Source organism: Acinonyx jubatus, chromosome F2 (genome assembly GCF_027475565.1).
Source record: "Acinonyx jubatus isolate Ajub_Pintada_27869175 chromosome F2, VMU_Ajub_asm_v1.0, whole genome shotgun sequence".
Taxonomy (NCBI): Eukaryota; Metazoa; Chordata; class Mammalia; order Carnivora; family Felidae; genus Acinonyx; species Acinonyx jubatus.
In genome coordinates, this window is record NC_069394.1 from 1,609,807 (window position 1) to 1,629,359 (window position 19,553).

Below are 19,553 nucleotides of genomic sequence, written 5' to 3' on the forward strand. Positions count from 1 at the left end.
GCCAGCCAGGGTGGGGCGGGTGGAACGCTACTGCCTGGCCACCTGCCCGCCTTGGTCCCTCCCACCAGCACCTGCCCCAGCTATAAGGCCTCCAGAGAGGAGGGGCCCCCACTGCTCCCGGAGACACCCCAAGATGAAGCCAGGTCTGCTGCTCCTCGTCGCACTGGCGGCAGCCGCGGGGCCAGGTGGGTGAAGGGCAGGGTGCAGGGCTGGGGCGGGTGGGCAGCTTGGGTCTGTGGGACACACTCTGGAAGCCTGAGGTTACCGGCCTTTGGGCTCAGGGAATCCTGGACTGAATTTCAAACAAAATGAACCCATGTCTTAGTGGAATCAGACTTAAAACATCGCAGCATCTTCGAATCAGCCCATGGGATCAGAGGGAGCAGAGGGAGAGAGGCTGGGAGCGGTGCTGAGATGCCTCCCCTGGGGAAAGACCAATGTTCGGGTCACCCAGCCCCTGACTGTCTGGTCCCCAGGAAGCCTCTCCTCCCACAGGCTCAGCGTGGTCCGGCTGAAGCTCTGGGCCTTGACTCAGGTCCTCACGGCCACTTCCGCCCTCTGGGGGCAGCCTCTGGCGGCGGGGGGCGGGGGTGGGGGCAGCAGTCGTGTCTTGTGAGCTGCTCTTAGCAAGTCTCAGAGCTCTGTGATGTCCCTGGGGAAGGGTCCCCCGTGTACCCAGCACTGCCAGCTCTCTAGACAGGCCCAGCACAGCCCCTCCTCCCGGCACAAGGGGTCCCGGAGTCCCAGGCTCTGGGCAGCCAAGGACTGTCGCCTCCTGCCTCCGGGGAGACAGGAGCCCTGGCAGGGCCTGGGGTGTAGGAGGGGCCTGGCGCGGGTCAGGGGCGGCAGAGGGCTCGGTCCAGACAGTGACCCCTGTGCCCCTCGCCCCCCAGCCCTTGCTCTCCGCTGTCACGTGTGCTCCAGCTCCACCAACTGCGAGAAAGCTCAGGACTGTGCGGCCAGCGCACGCTACTGCAGGACCATAACCAAGCGTGAGTGACCCGGGAGCATGGAGCCAGGGAAGGGGGCCCTGCAGGGCACCCCAGAGCTCCGCTCAGGGGCCCCGACGCCGGCAGGCTGGTGGGGACGGGTCGGTGATGGGTCGGCCAGGGGTTGGTGGGGGCCGGGAGCTGGGACTTGGGGTGCTGGGGAGGCCAGACGCGGGGGGGGGGGGCGGGGGGCGGGGGGCTCAGAGGCAGCTGCCCAGTCTGACTGCCCATCCGTTCCAGTGGAGCCCCTGCTGGGGAACCTGGTGGAGAAGGACTGCGTGGAATCGTGCACGCCCACGCACAACCTTCAGGGCCAGGTCAGCAGTGGCGCGACGGCCACCCGGTGCTGTCAGGGCGACCTGTGCAACAAGAGCCTGCAGAGCAGCGCCCCCGCCCGCAGCCGGCTCAGCGGCCCCGCCCCCGGCCTGGCGCTGGCCCTCAGCCTCCTCCTCGCCGCCCTCCTCTCGGCCCCCCGCCTGTGACCTGCCCATCCCCTTCCCCCCGGGACTTCCAGGCCCCCGTTGCTTCCTCTCCCGGACTGGGAGATTCCGCAGCCCCTCCCTCGCCACGACGGGGGAGGTTCCCGCGTCCTGGGCTGGGGGCCCCCTCGGAGGGTCTGGGGCTGCAGCCAGCGAGCTGATGGCCTGGAGCCCCGCCCCCCAGACGAGAGGATGCACGTGTCCCTTCTGACTTTACATTCATTCTGTTGGGTTTCCATTTATTTTTCTACTTGAACCTCTGCACAGGAATAAATGATGGAAAACCAGTGTGGTTGTGTCTTCCTATTTCAGGAGTGCAGGGGGGAGGGAGGAGGCCATCCCGCCTCACAGGCCCCCAGGGCCTGGGACTTGTCACCCAGGGCCCGTCTTGGCCTCATGCAGGACTCCTGAAATACCAGTGTCACCCACCCCCCCCACCTCAGAGGAGACACAACCCTCCCCAGGCATCTTCTCTGCAGCCCCAGGAGAGGACGCTCCTGCAGGAGGCTTGGGTGGGGGGCACAGGGTAGAAGGCCTGTGACCCAAATGGTCAGAACACACACACACACACACACACACACACACACACACACACACACACACCACCTCCACCCTAGGGAGGCTGGCAAAGGGGGCTGTTGAGCTCACCTGGATGCAGTCAACCCAATGTGGGTAAACTTACCTTGGCCCAACTGCCTGGATCTGGGCCCCGCTGCCCGGGTTCCAGGTTTGCTGCCCAGGTCTGGGCAACTGGATCATTGTGTCCCTGTGAGTTCTCAGCACCCCCGCAGATGCCCAAGCAAGCAGCCTGCCCCTTCCTAGGAGGACCAGAGGCTTCGGAGGCCTGCACCCCCTGCCGGGCGGCCACCACCTTCTGAGGCCTCACCTTGGGCCGGACAGAGCCCCGACTCGGGTGCCGGCAAGGAGGAGCCCTGGCTGGCGGGGCCCCCGCAGGGTGCTTGGCTGAGGGACCAGCAGGAGCAGGGCCCGGGGAGCCTGAGGGCCCTGGCGCCCAGACCTGCTGGGGGGGCAATGCCCGCTCGGCCTGCCTCTGTGTCTCCATCACATCCCCTAAATTAGGAGCTTCACACGGGTGCCACCATCAGCTACACCCACGTCCCCAGCTTTGCCCACGTGTGTCCCGCCCCAACCCCCATGCCTTCGTCACCATCCAACATCCTCTGTCTTTGCTCAGCTCGGTCACGGCACACCTGAAGTGACGATACTTACACGCTCTGTGCCCCTGAAGTCACCGCTACGACCAAGACAGTGAGCAGCCCATCACCCGCAAAGCTGCCTGCAACCCCTTTGTGCACCCCCTCCGTCCTCCCCTGCACGCCCCGCCCCTGGCAACCACCGCGTGCGCTGTTTGTAACAGAGCTATTCGCCGCCCCCCCCCCCCCCCCCCCCCGCCCCAAGCCTGGAAACGCCCCATGTGCATCAGCCCACGTTTTCTAGAATTGGATAAAATGGAATCTCACAGCACGTACTCTTTGGTCTCGGGTTTCTTTCCTCAGCAGGATCCAGAGACACATCCCTGCTGCGGGGGGGTCTCTGTCATTCACTCCTGCTGCCGACAGGACTCCGCTATACGGTCACACCATGGTCCCTCCACCCACGCACCTGTTGATGGACATCTGGGAGGTTCCCAGGCCTGAGGCCTCATGAGGAATGTCGCTGTGGGCAATCGCCTCTGGTCTTTGCGTGGACAGATGTTTATACCTCGCTTGGGTACAACCCAGGAGTGGAATCCAGGGGCATGTGATAGGGGGATTCTTCCGTTGGAGGGGCCACCAAACTGCTCTCCAAAGAGGCTGCTCTCCCCCATCCGGCAGTGGAAGAGGGCTCCGGCCACTCCACACGCTCGCGGACACAAAGTGCTGTGGGTCCTTAACCGTGGACACTCCGACGGGTGCGTCCGTCTGTATGTCCGTCTTGACGCCCTTACCACACTGTTGTGAGTATATTAAGGCCGAAACTCGGATCGTGTGACACCTCTACCTTTCACCTTCATTTTCAAAATGGCCTTAGCAATTTTAGATCCTTCGCATTTCCATATGCATTTCAGAGTTAGCCTCCTAGTTTCCTCATGAACAATGCCCTTGGGATATGGGCTGGGACTGCACCTAATCCATAGATCAGTTCAAGGAGAATTTACATCTCATTATTTTTTAATGTTTATTTTTGAGAAAGAGAGAGACAGAGAGAGAGAGAGAGAGAGAGAGACCGCGCACAAGCACACATGGGGGAGGGGCAGAGAAAAGAGGGGAGGACAGAGGATCCAAGGCAGGTTCCATGTTGACAGCAGAGACTCCAATGGGGGGCTTGAACTCACAATCTGTGAGATCATGACCTGAGCCAAAGCTGGACACTCAACCAACTGAGCCCCCAGGCCCCCCTACATCTTATTATTAAGTCTGCTCATCAATGAGGACGGCGTACCTCTCCATCTGCTGACGCCCTTAGCAATGTATTTCAGCAGTGTTTTGCAGCTTTCAGAGCAAACAGGCTTTACACATCTTTTGTCAACATCATCCCTAAGTATTGCACAGGATGCTCTTTATAAATGGTATTTTCAATGATCAATTGTTGGTTGTAAGAATACAGAATACAATGAATTTTTTGCTCATTAACCTTTTATTCTGCAACTTTGCTAAACCAACATAGTTTTAGAAGGGTTTTCTTGTTTTTAATATTTTAAATTATTTCTTTTTTTAAATTTACATCCAAGTTAGTTAGCATAGAGTGTAAAATGATTTCAGGAGTAGATTCCAGTGATCTATCCCCTGTGTGTAACACCCAGTGCTCATCCCCAAAAGTGTCCTCCTTAATGCCCCTCACCCATTTAGCCCATCCCCCCTCCCACAACCCCTCCAGCAACCCTCAGTTTGTTTTCTGTATTTAAGAGTCTCTTATGGTTTGTTCCCCTCCCTGATTTTATATTATTTTTGCTTCCTTTTCTTTATGTTCATCTGTTTTGTATCTTAAATTCCACCTATGAGTGAAGTCATATGATTTTTGTCTTTCTCTGACTAATTTCACTTAGCATAATACCCTCCAGTTCCATCTACATAGTTGCAAATGGCAAGATTTCATTCATTTTGATTGCCAAGTAATACTCCATTGTATATATAAACCACATTTTCTTTATCCATTCATCTATCAATGGACATTTGGGCTCTTTCCATACTTTGGCTATTGTTGATAGTGCTGCTATAAACACTGGGGTACATGTGTCCCTTCAAAACAGCACACCTGTATCCCTTGGATAAATGCCTAGCAGTGCAATTGCTGGGTCATAGGGTAGTTCTATATATTTTTTCAATATATGAAGTTTATTGTCAAATTGGTTTCCATACAACGCCCAGTGCTCATCCCAAAAGGTGCCCTTCTCAATACCCATCACTCACCCTCCCCCCCCCCCATCAACCCTCAGTTTGTTCTCAGTTTTTAAGAGTCTCTTATGCTTTGGCTCTCTTCCACTCTAACCTCTTTTTTTTTCCTTCCCCTCCCTCATGGGTTTCTGTTAAGTATCTCAGGATCCACATAAGAGTGAAACCATATGGTATCTGTCTTTCTCTGTATGGCTTATTTCACTTAGCATAACACTCTCCAGTTCCATCCATGTTGCTACAAAGGGCCATATTTCATTCTTTCTCATTGCCACATAGTACTCCATTGTGTATATAAACCACAATTTCTTTATCCATTCATCAGTTGGTGGACATTTAGGCTCTTTCCATAATTTAGCTATTGTTGAGAGTGCTGCTATAAACATTGGGGTACAAGTGCTCCTATGCATCAGTACTCCTGTATCCCTTGGGTAAATTCCTAGCAGTGCTATTGCTGGGTCATAGGGTAGCTCTATTTTTAATTTTTTGAGGAACCGCCACACTGTTTTCCAGAGTGGCTGCACCAATTTGCATTCCCACCAACAGTGCAAGAGGGTTCCCGTTTCTCCACATCCTCGCCAGCATCTATAGTCTCCTGATTTGTTCATTTTGGCCACTCTGACTGGCATGAGGTGATATCTGAGTGTGGTTTTGATTTGTATTTCCCTGATGAGGAGCGACATTGAACATCTTTTCATGTGCCTGTTGGCCATCTGGATGTCTTCTTTAGAGAAGTGTCTGTTCATGTTTTCTGCCCATTTCTTCACTGGATTATTTGTTTTTCGGGTGTGGAGTTTTGGTGAGCTCTTTATAGATTTTGGATACTAGCCCTTTGTCCGATATGTCATCTGCAAATATCTTTTCCCATTCCATTGATTGCCTTTTAGTTTTGTTGGTTGTTTCCTTTGCTGTGCAGAAGCTTTTTATCTTCATAAGGTCCCAGTAGTTCATTTTTGCTTTTAATTTCCTTGCCTTTGGGGATGTGTCAAGTAAGAAATTGCTACGGCTGAGGTCAGAGAGGTCTTTTCCTGCTTTCTCCTCTAGGGTTTTGATGGTTTCCTGTCTCACATTCAGGTCCTTTATCCATTTTGAGGTTATTTTTGTGAATGGTGTGAGAAAGTGGTCTAGTTTCAATCTTCTGCATGTTGCTGTCCAGTTCTCCCAGCACCATTTGTTAAAGAGACTGTCTTTCTTCCATTGGATGTTCTTTCCTGCTTTGTCAAAGATGAGTTGGTCATACGTTTGTAGGTCTAGTTCTGGGGTTTCTATTCTATTCCATTGGTCTATGTGTCTGTTTTTGTGCCAATACCATGCTGTCTTATGATTACAGCTTTGTAGTAGAGGCTAAAGTCTGGGATTGTGATGCCTCCTGCTTTGGTCTTCTTCAAAAAAATATGGAACGCTTCACGAATTTGCATGTCATCCTTGCGCAGGGGCCATGCTAATCTTCTCTGTATCGTTCCAATTTTAGTATATGTGCTGCCGAAGCGAGCACAGGGTAGTTCTATTTTTAATTTCTTGAGGAGCCTCCATACTCTTTTCCAGAGTAGCTATACCAGTTTGTATTCCCACCAGAAGTTCAAAAGAGATCCTCTTTCTCTGCATCCTTGCCAACATCTGTTGTTTCCTGAGTTGTTAACTTTAGACATTCTGACAGGTGTGAGGTGGTATCTCAATGTGGTTTTGATTTGTATTTCCCTGATGATGAATGATGTTGATTATTTTTTGATGTGTCTTTTGGCCATCTGGATGTCTTCTTTGGAAAAGAGTCTATTCATGTCTTTTGCCCATTTCTTCACTGGATTATTTCGGTTTGGGGGGGTGTTGAGTTTGATAAGTTCTTTATAGATTTTGGATATTAACTCTTTATTTGCTATGTCATTTGCAAATATCTTCTCCCATTCTGTCGGTTGCCTTTTAGTTTTGCTAATTGTTTCCTTTGCTGTGCAGAAGGTTTTTATTTTGATGAGGTCCCAGTAGTTCATTTTTGCTTTTGTTTCCCTTGCCTCCAGAGACGTGTTGAGTAAGAAGTTGCTGTGGCCAAGGTCAAAGAGGTTTTTGCCTGCTTTCTTCTTGAGGATTTTGATGGCTTCCTGTCTTACATTTAGGCCTTTCATCCATTTTGAGTTTATTTTTGTGTCTGCTGTAAGAAAGTGGTCCAGGTTCGTTCTTCTGCATGTCGCTGCTCAGTTTTCCCAACACCACTTGCTGAAGAGACTGTCTTTATTCCATCGGATATTCTTTCCTGCTTTGTCAAAGATTAGTTGGTCATATGTTTGTGGGTTCATCTCTGGGTTCTCTATTCTGTTCCATTGATCTGAGTGTCTGTTCTTGTGCTGGTACCATACTATCTTGATGATGACAGCTTTGTAGTACAGCTTGAAGTCCGGGGTTCTGATGCCTCCAGCTTTGGTTTTCTTTTTTAGGATTGCTTTGGCTATTCGGGGTCTTTTGTGGTTCCATACAAATCTTAGGATTGTTTGTTCTAGCTCCGTGAAGAATGCTGGTGTTATTTTGATAGGGATTGCATGAATATGTAGATTGCTTTGGGTAGTGTCGACATTTTCACAATATTTCTTCTTCCAATCCATGAGCATGGATGTTTTTCATTGTGTGTGTGTGTGTGTCTTCTTCAATTTCTCTCATAAGTTTTCTATAGTTTTCAATGTAAAGATTTTTTCACTTCTTTGGTTAGGTTTATTTCTAGGTATTTTATGGGTTTGGGTGCAATTGTAAATTGGACCAATTCCTTGATTTCTCTTTCTGCTGCTTCATTATTGGTGTATTCGAATGCAACTGATTTCTGTGCATTGATTTTATATCCTGTGACTTCGCTGAATTCATGGATTGGGTCTAGCAGTTTTTTGGTGGAGTCTTTTAGGTTTTCCACATAAAGTATCATGTCATTGGTAAAGAATGAAAGTTTGACTTCCTCCTTGCTGATTTGGATGCTTTTTATTTCTCTGTGTTGTCGATTGCTGAAGCCAAGACTTCCAATACTAAGTTGAATAACAGTGGCGAGAATGGACATCCCTGTCTTGTTCCTGACCTTAGGGGGGAAAGCTCTCAGTTTTTCCCCATTGAGGATGATATTAGCTGTGGGTCTTTCATATATGGCTTTTATGATCTTGAGGTATGATCCTTCTATCCATACTTTCTTGAGGGTTTTTATCAAGAAAGGATGGTGTATTTTGTCAAATGCTTTCTCTGCATCTATTGAGAGGATCATGTGGTTCTTAATCTTTCTTTTATTAATGTGATGTATCACACTGATTGATTTGTGGATATTGAACCAGCCCTGCATCCCAGGAATAAATCCCACTTGGTCATGGTGAATAATTCTTTTAATGTATTGTTGGATCCAGTTGGCTAGTATCTTGTTGAGAATTTTTGCATCCGTGTTCATCAGGGAGATTGGTGTGTAGTTCTTTTTAGTGGGGTCTTTGTCTGGTTTTGGAATCAAGGTAATGCTGGCCTTATAGAATGTGGTTGGAAGTTTTCCTCCCATTTCTGTTTTTTGCAACAGCTTCAAAAGAATAGGTGTTAACTCTTCTTTAAATATTGGGTAGCGTTCCCCTGGAAAGCCATCTGACCCTGGACTCTTGTTTGTTGGGAGATTTTTGGTTACTGATTGAATTTCTTCACTGGTTATGAGTTTGCTCAAATTTCCTATTTCTTCCTGTTTCAGTTTTGGTAGTTTACATGTTTCTATGGATTTGTCCCTTTCTTCCAGATTTCCCAATTTGTTGGCATATAATTGCTCATAATATTCCCTTATTATTGTTTGTGTTTATGTAGTGTTGGTTAGGATCTCTCCTCTTTCATTCGTGATTTTATTTATCTGGGTCCTTTCCATTATCTTTTTGATCAGTCTGGCTAGGGGTTATCAATTTCATTAATTCTTCAAAGCACCAGCTCCTGGTTTCATTGATCTGTTCTGTTCTGTTTGTTTGTTTGTTTGTTTTTGATAGCATTGATTTATGCTCTAATCTTTATTATTTCCTGTATTCTGCTGCTTTGGGACTTTATTTGCTGTTCTTTTTCCAGCTTCTTTAGATGTAAGGTTAGGTTGTGTATCTGAGACCTTTCTTCCTTCTTTAGGAAGGCCTGGATTGCTGTATACTTTCCTCTTATGACTGCCTTTGCTGGATCCCAGAGGTTTTGGGCTGTCGTGTTTTCATGTTCATTGGCTTCCATGTACTTTTAAATTTCCTCTTTAATTTCTTGGTTCACCCATTCATTCTTTAGTAGGATGTTCTTTAATCTCCAAGTATTCATTGTCTTTCCAAGTTTTTTCTTGTGGTTGATTTCAAGTTTCATAGTGTTGTGGTCTGAAAATATGCACAGTATGATCTTGGTCTTTTTGTACTTGTTGGGGGCTGATTTGTATCCCAGTATCTGATCTATTCTAGGGAACATTCCACATGCACTCGAGAAGAATGTGTGACCACTGCTTTAGGATGAAATGTTCTGAATATATCTGTTAAGTCCATCTGGTTCAGTGTGTCAATCAAAGCCATTGTTTCCTTGTTGATTTTCTGCTTAGGTAATCTGTCCATTGTTGTAAGTGGGGTGTTGAAGTCCCCTACTATTATGTTATTATTATCAATGAGTTTCTTTATGTTTGTGATTAATTGATTTATATATTTGGGCATTCCACGTTGGGGGGATAAATGTTTACAATTGTTAGATCTTTTGGTGGCTAGACCCCTTAATTATGATATAATGCCTTTCTTCATCTCTTGTTAGAGTCTTTGCTTTAAAATCTAGTTTGTCTGATTTGAGTATGGCTACTTCAACTTTATTTGTTGACCATTAGCATGACAGATGGTTCTCCATCCTCTTACTTTCAATCTGAAGGTGCTTTAGGTCTAAAATGGGTCTCTTGGCTTTCTGCCTGTGGACGCCACGGAGTAATCATCATGAAAGTCTCCTCTCCCACCACCGTCATGTCTAAGTCAGAGTCTCCCAAAGAGCCTGAACAGCTGCGGAAGCTTTTGTCAGAGGTTTGAGCTTTGAAACAACCGATGAGAGTCTGAGGAGCCATTTTGAGCATGGGGAACACTTACAAACTGTGTGGTAATGAGAGATCCAAACACCAAGTGCTCCAGAGGCTTCGGGTTTGTCACCTATGCCACTGTGTGAAAGGTGGATGCAGCCATGAATGCAGGGCCACACAAGGTGGATGGAAGAGTTGTAGAACCAAAGAGGGCTGTCTCATCTCGAGAGAAGATTCTCAAAGACCTGGTGCCCACTTCACTGTGAAAAAGATTTATGTCAGTGGCATTAAAGAAGACACTGAAGAACGTCATCTAAGAGATTATTTTGAACAGTATGGGAAAATGGAAGTGATTGAAATCATGACTGACCGAGGCAGTGGCAAAAAGAGAGGCTTTGCTTTTGTAACATTTGATGACCAAGACTCTGTAGACAAGACTGTCATTCAGAAATTCCATACTGTGAATGGCTACAACTGTGAAGTAAGGAAAGCTTTATCTAAGCAAGAGATGGCTCGTGCTTCCTCCAGCCAAAGAGGTCGAAGTGGTTCTGGGAACTTTGGTGGTGGTCGTGGAGGTGATTTTGGTGGGAGTGACAACTTTGGCTGTGGAGGAAACTTCAGTGGGCGAGGTGGCTTTGGTGGCAGTTGAGATGGTGGTGGATATGGTGGCAGTGGGGATGGCTATAATGGATTTGGTAACAATGAAAGCAGCTTTGGAGGTGGCGGAAGCTGTAATGATTTTGGCAACTACAACAATCAATCTTCAAGTTTTGGGCCCATGAAAAGAGGAAATTTTGGAAGCAGAAGCTCTGGCCCCTAAGGTGGTGGAGGCCAATACTTTGCCAAACCACAAAACCAAGGTATCTATGGCGGTTCCAGCAGCAGCAGTAGCTATGGCAGTGGTAGAAGGTTTTAATTACTGCCAGGAAACAAAGCTTAGCAGGAGAGGAGAGCCAGAGAAGTGACAGGGAGGCTACAGGTTACAACAGATTTGTGAACTCAGCCAAGCACAGTGGTGGCAGGGCCTAGCTGCTACAAAGAAGACACGTTTTAGACAACACTCATGTACATGGGCAAAAAACTCGAGGACTGTATTTGTGACTAATTGTATAACAGGTTATTTTAGTTTCTGTTCTGTGGAAAGTGTAAAGCATTCCAACAAAGGCTTTTAATGTAGTTTTTTTTTTTTTTGCACCCATGCTGTTGATTGCTAAATGTAATAGTCTGATCATGACGCTGAATAAATGTGTCTTAAAAAAAAATAATAATAAATAAAATGTTTCTCTTGTAAGCAGCTTATAGATGGGTCTTGATTTCTTATCCATTCTGATACCCTATGTCTTTTGATTGGAGCACTTAGTCCATTGACATTTAGAGTGATTACTGAGAGATATGAATTTAGTGTCATTGTATTGCCTGTAGAGTTGGAGTTTCTGGAGATGTTCTCTGGTCCTTTCTAGTCTTTGTTGATTTCAGTATTTTTTGTTTTGTTTTGTCATTTCTCCACCCAGTAAATTCCCCTTAAAATTTCTTGCAGGACTGGTTTAGATTTCCTTTAGTTTTTGTTTGTCTGGGAAACACTTTCTCTCTCCTTCTATTTTGAATGACAGCCCTTTGTGGACAAAGAATTCTTGGCTGTATATTTTTCCAATTCAACACGTTGAATGTACCTGCCACTCCTTTCTGGCCTGCCAAGTTTCTGTGGATAGGTCTGCTGCAAACCTGACCTGCCTTCCATTATAGGTTAAGGACTTTTCTTCCCCTTGCTGCTTTCATAATTCTTTCCTTGTCTATGTATTTTGTGACTTTGACTATGATGTGCTTTTAGGATTGTCAGTTTTTGTTGAATCTAATAGGAGTTCTCTGTGCTTTTTGGATTTTGATGTCTGTGTCTTTCCCCAGATTAGGAAAGTTTTCTGCTATAATTTGCTCACATAAACCTTCTGCCCCTTTTTCTCTCTCTTCATCTTCTGTGACTCCTATGATTTGTATGTTATTCCTTTTTTTTAAGAGAGAGAGAGAGAGAGAGAACAAGCACATAAGCTAGGAGACGGCAGAGGGAGAAAGAGACAGAATCTTTTTTATTTTATTTTTAACGTTTATTTATTTTTGAGAGATGGGGGAGAGGAGCAGAGAGAGAGTGAGACACAGCACAGAGCCAGACGTGGGGTTTGAACTCATGAACCAGGAGATCATGACCTGAGTCGAAGTTGGAAGTTTAACCTACTGAGCCACCCAGGTGCCCCTGGATGTTATTCCTTTTTAATGAGTCACTGAGTTCTCTAATTCTTTTATTGTACTCTTTTGCCTTAGTTTTCCTCTTTTTTTTCTGCTTCATTATTCTCCATAATTTTGTCTTCTATATTGCAGATTTGCTGTTCTGCTTCATTCATACTTGCCACTGTGGCATCCATTCAAGATTGCATCTCAGTTATAGCATTTTTAGTTTCTTCCTGACTAGATTTTATTTCTCTTAACTCCACAGAAAGGGATTCTATGCCTGTTTCAACCTCAGCTAGTATTCTTATTATCATGTTTCTAAATTCTAGTTCAGACATCTTGCTTATATCTGGCTGTCATTTCTTCCTGTTCTTTCTTTTGGGGTGAGTTCCTTCATTTTGTCATTTTGGCAGAAGAAAAAGAAGTAATAAAATAAAAAATTAAAATAAAAAAATTAAAAACAACACAAAAAGTCAAATAAAGGAAGCTAGATCCTAGGTGTGTTTTGGTCTGGTTGTTGAAAGAAGCTTGTTAGAAGAGAGAAAAAAGGAAAGAAAAGAAAGAAAAGAACAAAAAGAAAGAAAAATGTAAGAAAACGTTTAAAATTTAAAAAGTATATAATAAAATAGAATAAAATGAAATGAAGAAAGTGAAATAGAATAAAAAATTTACAAAAAAATTAAAAACAGTAAAAAGAATTTTAAAAAAATTAAAGAAAACAAAAAATGATTTTTCTCTTTCTATATCCAAGAAAAAGAAAAGACAAAGAAAAAACCCAATTTAAACAAAGACAGAAACAAAAAAACAAACAAACAAAAACAGATAGATGAACCAGCAAACAGAATGAACCCCAAATGATGTTGTATCCAGTTTCCCCTAGAACTGAAACCATGAAGCACTCTATAGTCCGTACACTAAGCAGGTGGAGAGACTAGCTCTGGTCCTCTAGGGCATGTGCTTGGAGGTCGCATTTGGGTGGGACTTGGTGTAATGGCTCCATTCTCCACTACGTGGCACTGCTTAGCTTACTGGGGTGGATCAGGTTGTGCATGCATATGTGCATGGGCTGGAGGGGTGGAAATGGCTTCACCCAGCTTCCTAGTCTCTGGCACAGTAACTCTGTGCTCTCACTGACCCTCAATCAAGCACCCCTCTTTTGTCTTTGGCTTCCGTCTACTCCTCACTTCTATTCTGTCCACGTCCAAGCCATCAGCTTGCTAGGTGGCACCTCCCTCCTGAATTTTATCTCAGATGGGGCTGTGTTTCCCAATCCCTCACTTCTGAGAACCCTGCGGCTTGGACCTGGTCCAACCCTCTCATTGAGCAATGGCCGGGTGCCAGCTTGCCCCAGAGAACGTTTGTGCAGAGGTTCAGAGGTGAAGGTAACCACAACACATGGCAGGCACCAGGTTTCACTGCACCCTGGCGTCTTTGTGCCAGTACCAGCAAAGGTGGCTGTTTTCAGAGTCCGTTGGGACCCTTGCCTGTGGGGAGGCTGTATGGCCTCTACCAAATGCCCTCCAAGCAGGGGAACCTCTTCTCCTCATGTGGCCCAAGGACCCCGAGGACCTCAAGGACCTCGCTGCCTGCTCCTGGGGATTCGGCCTTCCCACCAGAGCACACTCAGATATTGAGCTGTGGAATTTCTGACTCTGCTCTCCCCTGTTTATGGAGTTTAACAGTATTAAAACCCTCTCCTTTCTCCCTTTCTTCTTCAGTCACTTATGGGTGTTTCCACTCTTTCTCTCCAGCTACTTTTGGGGGGAGTGCTTTTCCTGTACTCTCCCCCATTTTTCTGTCCTCTCTCCACAAATACAGCTCCCTACCCTCCAGGGCTTCTCTCTCCCTCATTTCACCTCTTTGCGCCGTGTCCCTGCTGAGTTCTGTGGCTCAAGTTATGCGGAGTGTTGTGTTAATCCTCAGATCAATTTCCTAAGTGTGCAAAATGGTTTGGTGCTGATCTAGCTGTGTTTCAGGGACCAGACAAGCTGAAAACGTCTATGCTGCTCCGCCATCTTGAAAAACTGGGTCCCTAAAATTTTTTATGTTGAACAGGCCTGTCATCTGAAAAATAGGGGCAGTTTTATTTCCCTTCAAATCTTTGTGTTTTTTATCTCTTTGTCTTGCCTCATTTCACGGATGGGCTTCCAGTACGCAGCTGAATAAGAACCATCAGAGGCCCCCACTCTGCTCCTGCTGTTGGAGGATAGAGTTCAGTCTTTCCAAACTGAATATATTAGCTGTAGGATTTCCGGGGATGCCTTTATCAGGCTAGGGCAGTTCCCTCCTATTCCTAGTTTGTTGAGAGGTTGGTTTGTTTAATCAGAAATGGATGTTAGATTTTGTCAAATGTTTTTCCCAAATCTATGCAGATGGTCGTCTTGTGGATATCGTGAATCACACTCATCGATATTCAGATGTTAAACCAGCATTGTGCTTTGTCATTTTGTATTTCCTTTTCTCTATTATTGGATTCATTTGCCATACTTTTGTTCATAACTTTTACAGCTAAGTCTGTGAGAGATGCCGGTCTATAGTTTTTTTTCTTATAATGTCTGTGTCAGGTTTGGTTATCAGGGCCATGGTGGCCTCCTAATCAGTGGGTCCTGATTTTCCAGAAATGGTTGTGGAGAATCAGTATTATTCTTCCTTTAAATGCTTTGTAGAATTCACTGGAGTTTTGTTGGGGGAGGGAGCTTTTAAACTACAAATCCCATTTCTTCAAAAGATAGAGGGATAATAAGTTATGTCTTTCCTCTTGAGTGAGCACTGCTGGTTTGTGCCTGTGAGGGGGCTGTTCCATGTCACCTAAGTTGTAAGATGTATTGGCATAATGTGGTTATGACTTGTCACGATGCCCCCTTTCTCATTCCTGCTCTGTGCTTGGCCTCATCTCTTTCTTTTTGATCAGTCTGGCCAGAGGTTTAAAAATTGTAGTGATATTCTCAAAGAATCAGCTTTTGGTTTGCTTGATCTTCCCCATAGTTTTTGTTTCTCTGTGTCATCGATTTGTGCGTGTGGGCTCTTACTGTTGTCATTTCCTTTATTTTGCTTCCGTGGGCTTTGCTTTGCTCTTCTCATTCTGGCTTCTGAAGGTGGGGTGGAGGTCGTCCTGTTGGGACCTTTCTGGTTTTCTAATGTGAGCACTGGTGCTGACACTTCCTTTCTGAAGCTGCTGTAGCTGCACCCGACTTTGCTGTATTGTGTTTTCACTTTTGTTGGACTGGAAATTTTTCTAATTTCCTTTCAAATTTCTCCTTCGACCCACAGGTTGGTTATTTATTTATTTATTTATGTAATGAACATAATTTATTGTCAAATTGGCTTACATACAACACCCAGTGGTCATCCCAAGTGCCCTCCTCAATGCCCATCACCCATTTCCCTTCTTCCCCACCCCCCCCATCCACCCTTAGTTTGTTCTCTATATTTAATAGTCTCTTGTGGTTTGCCTCCTCCTTCTCTGTTCGTATCTATTTTTTCCCCTTCCACTTCCCCCATGGTCTTCTGTTAAGTTTCTCAAGTTCCACATATCAGTGAAAACCTATGATATCTGTCCTTCTCTGACTAACTTATTTCACTTAGCATAATACCCTCCAGTTCCATCCATGTTGCTGCTGGCAGGATTTCATTCTTTCTCATGGCCAAGTAGTATTCCATTGTATGTATAAACCACATCTTCTTTATCCATTCATCAGTTGATGGACACTTAGGCTCTTTCCGTATTTGGCTATTGTTGAAAGCGTTGTTATAAACATTGGGGTACATGTGTCCCTAGGCATCAGCACTCCTGTATCCCTCGGGTAGATTCCTAGCAGTGTTATTGCTGGGTCATAGGGTAGTTCTATTTTTAATTTTTTGAGAAAGCTCCACTCTGTTTCCCAGAGCAGTTGCACCAGTTTGCATTCCCATCAGCAGGGCAAGAGGGTTTCTGCTTCTCCACATCCTCGCCAGCATCTGTTGTTTCCTGATTTGTCCATTTTAGCCACTTTGATTGGTGTGAGGTGGTATCTCAGTGTGGCTTTGATTATTTATTTCCCTGATGATGAGTGACGTTGAGCATCTTTTCATGTGTCTGTTGGCCATCTGGATGTCTTCTTTGGAAAAGTGTCTATTCGTGTCTTCAGCCCATTTCCTCACTGGATTATTTGTTTTTTGGGTGTTGAGTTTGGTAAGTTCTCTATAGATTTTGGATACTAGCCCTTTATCCGATATGTCATTTGCAAATATCTTCTCCTATTCCATCGGTTGCCTTTTAGTTTTGCTGGTTGTTTCCTTCTCTGTGCAGAAGGTTTTTTATCTTGATGAGGTCAATTGTTCATTTTTGCTTTGGTTTCCCTTGCCTTTGGAGATCTGTCGAGTAAGAAGTTGCTGTGGCTGAGGTCAAAGAGGTTGTTGTCTGCTTTCCCCTCTAAGGTTTTGATGGTTTCCTGTCTTAGGTTTAGGTCTTTCATCCATTTTGAGTTTATTTTTGTGTCTGGTGTAAGGAGGTGGTCCGGTGTCATTCCTCTGCACTTTGCTGTCCAGTTCTCCCAGCAACCCCATAGATTAGTTAGAAATGTGTTGCCCGGTTTCTAAATATTTGAGGGAGCTTACAAATATTTTTCTGTTCTCAGGATCTAATTGAATCCCACTGTTGTCTAAAGAAACCGTCCGTATGGTTTCAATCCTTGTAAATGCATTGAGCTGTGTCTCACACGGCCCAGAGCACAAGTCATCTTGGCAAATACTCTGTGCATACTCCGAAAGGTGTGTACCCCCAGCAGGACATCAACCAGGCCACGCTGGGTGGTCGTGCTGCTCACTTCCCCTCTGTCCTTAGGACTGTGTCCACTTCTGCCCTGGGACGTTGAGAAAGGAGTGTTGAAACCTCTGTAATCCCAATCTTCCTCTGCTCTCTTCAGTTCTGCCAGGCTACTGTACTTCATGTGTTTGAAGTTCAATTGTTAGGGGCATAAACACTTAGGGTTGCTCTGTCCCCTACATAACCCATCAAGGTTATGTAGTGTCCCCATTCCTTGCTGGTTATATTCTCCACTCCAAAACCCACTTTGATATCAATATGGCCACTCTTGCTTTCTTTTAATCAGCGTTAACATTGGTGCCTCTTTCTCTTTGACTTCAGCCTGTTCGTGTCTGTATACGTATAGTGGGCTCCTTGAGGACAGCACATACGTGGCTCTGTCTCTGTTCCTCACTGAGAGTTTCGACCACAGAATGGGGTTTGGGTGCAGGTGGCTTTGAGTCTCTTCTCCCATTGTCTTCTCCTTGACCCCATGCTTTTTCCCTCTCCCCCTTCCTCTGCCTTCTCTTTGACGAACAGATTACTTTTTTCTGATTCCATTTTATCTCCTTGTTCTCTCTCTCTCTCTCTCTCTCTCTCTCTCTCTGCAGTTGCTTTAGTGTTGATAGTGCACATCTTTAATTTATTACAGTCTGTGTTCAAGAACTGTGCCGTTTCACATGCAGGCAATAAACTCACAACAGTGCACTTCCTTCTCCCGTCTGGGGCTGTGAGTGCTACCACTGTCACCCAATTTACTTCAACATTTGCTAAAGATCTCTTAATATATTGTTACTACTTGTGCTTTAAGCAGCCAATTATCTTCTAAAGTCATTTAAAAATAAGACCTGGGTGGCTCAGTCGGTTGAGTGTCCAATTTCAGCTGAGGCCATGATCTCACCATTCATGGGTTCAAGCCCCACATCAGGCTCTGTGCTGACAGCTCAGAGCCTGGAACCTGCTGCGGATTCTGTGTCTCCCTCGATCTCTGCCCTTCCCCCACTCACGCTCTGTGTCTCTCTCAAAAATAATAAACATTAATAATAATAATAATAATGATAAAGTCATTTAAAAATAAGACGAGTACCTTCTTTTTCCCATTTCTGGTGTTCTCCATTCCTCTATGTGGATGTGTGTGGGCGCCGCATAATTTCCCTCTGCCTGCGGGACCCCCCCCCCCCACTGCCCTGCAGGAGGGCTCTGCAGCCGCCCCTCTGGCATTTCCAGGTGGGCGATGCTGCCCTGTCTGCTTTGGGTTTTCTGTCTTCTTCGCTCGAGGGCTGGTCACCCTGGCTGTTGCGCGCAGTCTGCCGGGCCCCCAGCGTTTCCTCTTTGTCGCTGCCACGGCACCTGCACACGGGATGCTTTGGCCTAGTTTTCTTCATATTTCTTGTGCTTGGGGTTCATTGAGTTTCTGGGTTCCATGGGTGTACAGTTTTTAACGAATTCGGAAAAATTTGGCCATTGTTTCTTTGAAAACCTTTTTCTCTTCCTCGCCTCTCCTGGGACTCCAGCGACACACAGGCCCCCACTGTGCTGTCCCTTTTCATTCTTTGTGTCCTGGGACCCTCTTCTTCATGCTTAGTCTTCAAGTCCGCTGATCTGTGCCCCGCAGACCCAAGTGGGCTGTTAACCCCACCCGGCTATTTTTCCGTCTTTAGAAGCTCCGTTTGTGTTTTCTCTGTTTCCCGAGGCTCCCCGACACAGCCGTGCCCTCCTCTGTCTGCTTGAATATGGGAAATACAGTGTCTCTTTTCATGTGCTTGCCCATGGACACGACCAGCGGTGGCGCTCATGGCTCTAAGGACTGTCTTCTCCCCACCACAGGTCACCTTTCCCTCCTTTCTGGCATGCCTGCTGGGGTTTTCAATTGAGTGTCAGGTACTTAATTAGATGAAATTTACATTGTAAGATGCTGGCTTATTTTCTCTTTTAAATAATGTTGGGTTCTGTCTCAGGATGCAATCAAGTTAGTGGAGACGATTGGACCCTTTCAAGACTTGCTCTTATGCTCGGTCAGGTGGAACTCAGTGTGATCTGTAATCTAGGCTCAAGCAGGCCCCACAATTAGGGCAGTTTCCTTCTGAGCACTCTGTCCGGTGGCCCCAACTTTCAAGGTCTCTGCTCCCCACTCACGCAGGTGACCCCCAGGGCCTATGTGACTCTGGGGACTGGTTTGCCTGCCCCCTCTCAGCGGCTTCTTCTGCCTCTTCTTAAGTTCCTCAAATGTGTGCATGGAACCCTCTGCCCACCTCCTAGCTCTCTCCTGGGCAGCTCTCCATCCGGGCTCTGCCCTGGAAATTCCAGCTGCCTCGGCCTCCCCGCCTCTCCACTTGTTTCCTCCATCAGGGAGACCGTGGGCTCTCTTTGGTTCCCCTAGTGCTGCGGCCTGCAGCCCCTCCCTTCACCGGAGTCCCTTTCCTCCAGAATCACCGTGTCTGTCTGCCTGTCACACCATGTCCGAAAAGCAGTGCTTTGTTTACACTCCGTGTTTCAGTCGTTTAAGGCGGGGCCATAAACCCTTTCTTATCAATTCATCACGGCCTCATGCTGAAGCCAGTGACATGCTCTGGTTTTGACCCGTGTGTTTATTCTCTACTCCGTTAGAGTGTGAGCCTCGTGAGGATGAGAATATTTATGGGACATGGGGCCTCTCGGAGACTATTGGCAAATAGGGGGACCAAACACCCA

General features: G+C 46.2%; 1 protein-coding gene, 1 non-coding gene and 1 pseudogene across 2 annotated transcripts; 2 read left to right on the forward strand and 1 right to left on the reverse strand.

Annotated features, from left to right (window-relative positions):
- Nucleotides 1–52: 52 nt before the first annotated feature.
- LY6D (lymphocyte antigen 6 family member D) lies at nucleotides 53–1,755 on the forward strand. The gene is made up of 3 exons (XM_027063752.2): nucleotides 53–185; nucleotides 894–992; nucleotides 1,230–1,755. The coding sequence occupies exons 1-3, from the start codon at nucleotides 134–136 to the stop codon at nucleotides 1,469–1,471; spliced, it is 393 nt and encodes a 130-aa protein (XP_026919553.1). The 5' UTR covers nucleotides 53–133; the 3' UTR covers nucleotides 1,472–1,755.
- A 4,493-nt stretch (nucleotides 1,756–6,248) lies between these two features.
- LOC113600707 (U6 spliceosomal RNA) lies at nucleotides 6,249–6,355 on the reverse strand. The gene has a single exon (XR_003421823.1). It is a non-coding gene; the product is annotated as a U6 spliceosomal RNA (small nuclear RNA).
- A 2,736-nt stretch (nucleotides 6,356–9,091) lies between these two features.
- LOC106989388 (heterogeneous nuclear ribonucleoprotein A1-like) lies at nucleotides 9,092–11,118 on the forward strand (annotated as a pseudogene).
- The last annotated feature ends 8,435 nt before the right edge of the window (nucleotides 11,119–19,553 follow it).

Coding starts and splice junctions, on each gene's coding strand:
- LY6D (XM_027063752.2), top strand. CDS start 134: ATGAAGCCAGGTCTGCTGCTCCTCGTCGCACTGGCGGCAGCCGCGGGG. Junction 186..893: donor GGCGGCAGCCGCGGGGCCAG/GTGGGTGAAGGG, acceptor CTCGCCCCCCAG/CCCTTGCTCTCCGCTGTCAC. Junction 993..1,229: donor CTGCAGGACCATAACCAAGC/GTGAGTGACCCG, acceptor CATCCGTTCCAG/TGGAGCCCCTGCTGGGGAAC.